Source organism: Anomaloglossus baeobatrachus, chromosome 2 (genome assembly GCF_048569485.1).
Source record: "Anomaloglossus baeobatrachus isolate aAnoBae1 chromosome 2, aAnoBae1.hap1, whole genome shotgun sequence".
NCBI classification, from domain to species: Eukaryota; Metazoa; Chordata; class Amphibia; order Anura; family Aromobatidae; genus Anomaloglossus; species Anomaloglossus baeobatrachus.
The window spans coordinates 472817162-472821172 of NC_134354.1; the positions used below are offsets into that span (position 1 = coordinate 472817162).

The 4011-nt window shown below is 50.1% G+C and overlaps 1 protein-coding gene across 3 annotated transcripts in view; it reads right to left on the reverse strand.

Annotated features, from left to right (window-relative positions):
- Positions 1–1954, reverse strand: part of EIF4H (eukaryotic translation initiation factor 4H) — an 80586-nt gene extending 78632 nt beyond the window's left edge. For 2 of the 3 annotated variants that reach the window (XM_075336366.1, XM_075336365.1), the window contains exon 1: positions 1834–1953. In XM_075336366.1, the coding sequence (XP_075192481.1) occupies positions 1834–1892 (59 nt within the window). In that variant the 5' untranslated portion in view covers positions 1893–1953. Of the gene's footprint in view, positions 1–1833 lie in introns of all 3 variants that reach the window. The other variant, XM_075336364.1, reaches the window with a different exon arrangement.
- Positions 1955–4011: the final 2057 nt, after the last annotated feature.

Below are 4011 nucleotides of genomic sequence, written 5' to 3' on the forward strand. Positions count from 1 at the left end.
TGATGGCATCGCGCGGCTCACTGCAGTCACTCAGGGGATTTGCGGTCTCCGGTGAGTCCTTCACCTGTGATCGCAAATCAAGCCGCGGCACACGCACAGAGCCGCGCGATCACAATGAAGTCGGGTGAAGTTCATCAGAGTTCATTCTGATCGCATGGCAGTGTGTCGCAGCCAGCCATGCTCTTTTTGACAGTCCGGTCCCACTCGGCTCTGCTGCAAGTCTATTGGGATGCTGCAGAGCCAAGTGGGACCGCACTGTCAAAAATGTGCGTTCTGGAAGCATCCAGAATGCATGAATTCAGCAGGAATTCCGCAGTAGCAATGCGTCTCAGAAAGCAGCTTTTCGGCTGCGGTCTGAGACGCACATACAGTGACTTACACGCTGCGGAATAGAACGCAATGTGCACACATAGTGTGTGGGCACGCCGGTGTTAGGATAAGGTACTATAACACCGGCATGCCCACACACACCAAGGTACTATAACACCGGTGTGCCCATACACACACCAAGGTACTATAACACCGGTGTGCCCACAAACACACCAAGGTACTATAACACCAGTGTGCGCGCGCGCACACACACACACACATACACACACACCAAGGTACTATAACACCGGTGTGCCCCCACACACACGCCAAGGTACTGTAGCACCGGTGTGCCCACACACACACGCCAAGGTACTATAACACCGGTGTGCCCTCACACACGCCAAGGTACTATAACACCGGTGTGCCCTCACACACGCCAAGGTACTATAACACCGGTGTGCCCTCACACACACCAAGGTACTATAACACCGGTGTGCCCTCACACACACCAAGGTACTATAACACCGGTGTGCCCTCACACACCAAGGTACTATAACACCGGTGTGCCCTCACACACCAAGGTACGATAACACCAGTGTGCGCGCGCGCACACACACACACATACACACACACCAAGGTACTATAACACCGGTGTGCCCCCACACACACGCCAAGGTACTGTAGCACCGGTGTGCCCACACACGCCAAGGTACTATAACACCGGTGTGCCCTCACACACACCAAGGTACTATAACACCGGTGTGCCCTCACACACCAAGGTACTATAACACCGGTGTGCCCACACACACCAAGGTACTATAACACCGGTGTGCCCTCACACACCAAGGTACTATAACACCGGTGTGCCCACACACACACCAAGGTACTATAACACCGGTGTGCCCACACACACACCAAGGTACTATAACACCGGTGTGCCCACACACACACCAAGGTACTATAACACCGGTGTGCCCACACACACACCAAGGTACTATAACACCGGTGTGCCCACACACACACCAAGGTACTATAACACCGGTGTGCCCTCACACACCAAGGTACTATAACACCGGTGTGCCCACACACACCAAGGTACTATAACACCGGTGTGCCCACACACACACCAAGGTACTATAACACCAGAGTGCCCACACACACACCAAGGTACTATCACACCGGTGTGCCCACACACACACACCAAGGTACTATCGCACCGGTGTGCCTCACATGTGCTCACACACCAGGGGGGAGCATCCGCCTCGTCGCCTCCACACAGCGGCCTCTCTGGGCAGTGATCGGGCCTCTGAGCAGAAGCCGGGCACTGCGCTGCACACACGTGTGGCATACGTGACAGCCCGGAGTCAGGGAGCTGCATGGCGGCGCCGTCTCCCGCTCTCTGGCCTCGCCTCCCCTCCCCTCCGCTCCGCTCATCCCGTTTCCCCTCGGGTCACCGCCTGTCTATTTGCTGCCTCGGACTATCCCATGTACTGTGCCATCTATGGACAATCCGCATCTCACCCTCTGCCGCCCCCGAAGCTGCTGTAGGCCCGATCGTCGTAGGTCTCGTAATCCGCCATTGCTGCTCTCTCCTCTTCGCAGCCGAAGCGGCCAGGCTGCTAGGACCCCACAATATAGCGCAGGCAGGGCTGCCCGTGCAGATGCCTGTAGCAGACTGTTCACCATAGGCTGTTCCTGTGTTCACCTCAGGGTGAGCGCACTCCTTACGTCACAGAATTGTTCTCAATTCTTATTATTTTATTAAAACAAAGAAATAAGCAAAATACAAACAAACACATAAAGTGCTTCATAAAAGCTATCTTCTATTTGAAGTACTGCAGAGAAAGTGAGACTGCTGGTGGCAACCAATCACATCTCAGCTCTACTGCTCGCAGGCGCGCTATGAAGCATGAAAGCAGCAATCTGATTGGTTACAATTGCTTAGCTTTTGCACTAGACTTGAGGAGTCTTTATTGTCCAAGGTTCCTTCAGTGATGTACATATTGCCGCACACTTTACCTCTGCACTTGAGAATTCAGCATTTCTTGATGAGCACATTGTGATTTATAAATTAATTTTCTCTTGTTTTTATAATGGCCCTATTTATGGGTGTATATTACTTACTTAAAAAAAAACAACCACAAAACGTGCTTTTCTCACCCTCCCTGGGTCTAGCACTGAACGTCCTCCACTACTCCTGATGAGTGATATTGTCAGCAGCGCTGCAGACAGTCAGTGAACTCTGCAGCTCTTCGTGGCTTGTTTTGGCAAATTGGGCAGAGCTGCTGAGCTTAGTGATTGGCTGCAGCGATGTCTACAGGAAGTCAGCACTGTGGACAATGATAGACACCAAAGCGGCAACAAAGACTCAGCGTTGGACCCAGGGAGGGTGAATAAAGATAATTTGTTTGTATTTTTTAAATAAGCTGCAGCATGGGTACAGGGATTATCCAAAATAAAGAAAAGCCATTGACATTTGTTTGGAAGGAGATTCGGCATTCACGGTCTGACTGCCGAACTTGATGCCCAGACCACTGCCAGGTCTCCTGACCCGAACTCCACAGCCTCATAGGCATTTATAAGGCAATCGCTTTCAGGTCAGTAGACTCGTGGCTGGAGTGACTATCACTGTTGTACTCTGACCAAGAATGTCGGACGTTTGAGTCTTAGGCGACTACGTTTGGGTTTCCACCTGCAGAAAACGTATATGTGCAAAAACGGTGCAAGACAGAGCACACGCTAACGGAGTCTGCTCCATTATAGTCAATGGCCAAGCTGGCTCATGTAGCTGTGATTGACAGGCTACCGTGTACACAGATCCACAGCAGCCCACCATAGATCATCACCCTGAAGGCTGAGGTTACTGCTCTCCTAATGAATACATTGGATTCAGAAATTGTGTGTATTCTAGTTGTATTTTACAATTTTTTGTATTAGCCAAATGGCATAATATATTTGGTTCCATTTTGCTAATATAGTAGGAAAATTATCTGCCACCATGATGGGCAGGATAGATTGATGTCAAATTCACTTTAGGGCTCATGCGCACGTAACTGCAGAATATTCTGCAGTGATTTGACAGCACATGTGCGCTTCACATCGCTGCAGAATGAATGCAGTATTTTTGTTAAAAAAAGCCAATTTGATGCACTCGGGATGCTGCCCCCACCATAGACCCGCAACACACATCCGTTTAATTTGTACATGTGCGGTACGTATTTGCACATACCGGAGACACGTACACACGGAGACCCATGTTATTCAATGTTAGATGGCACACACACATTCTTCCCCCGGCTCATACCGCTCCCCGATCACCAGCGTAGCGAGGAAGAGCTGTGCAGAGAATACGCGGCAACAATTACTTTGAATATGCCGGCCGCTCATTAATCAATCTCGTATTCGCTGCTTTCCCCACCCACAGACGCCTGTGATTGGTTGCAGTCAGACACGCCCCCCACGCTGAGTGACAGCTGTCTCACTGCACCCAATCACAGCAGCCGGTGGGCGTGTCTATACTTAGCAGGAAAATAAATAAATAAATAATTTAAAAAAACGGCGTGCGGTCCCCCCCAATTTTAATACCAGCCAGATAAAGCCATACATGTATACAAAAAGAAGCAAAGTCATTCATTTTTGCCAAAATTGCTCCATACCTCATAGCCAAAAAAGCTTTAAGAAATAGTCATAAGCACAAGT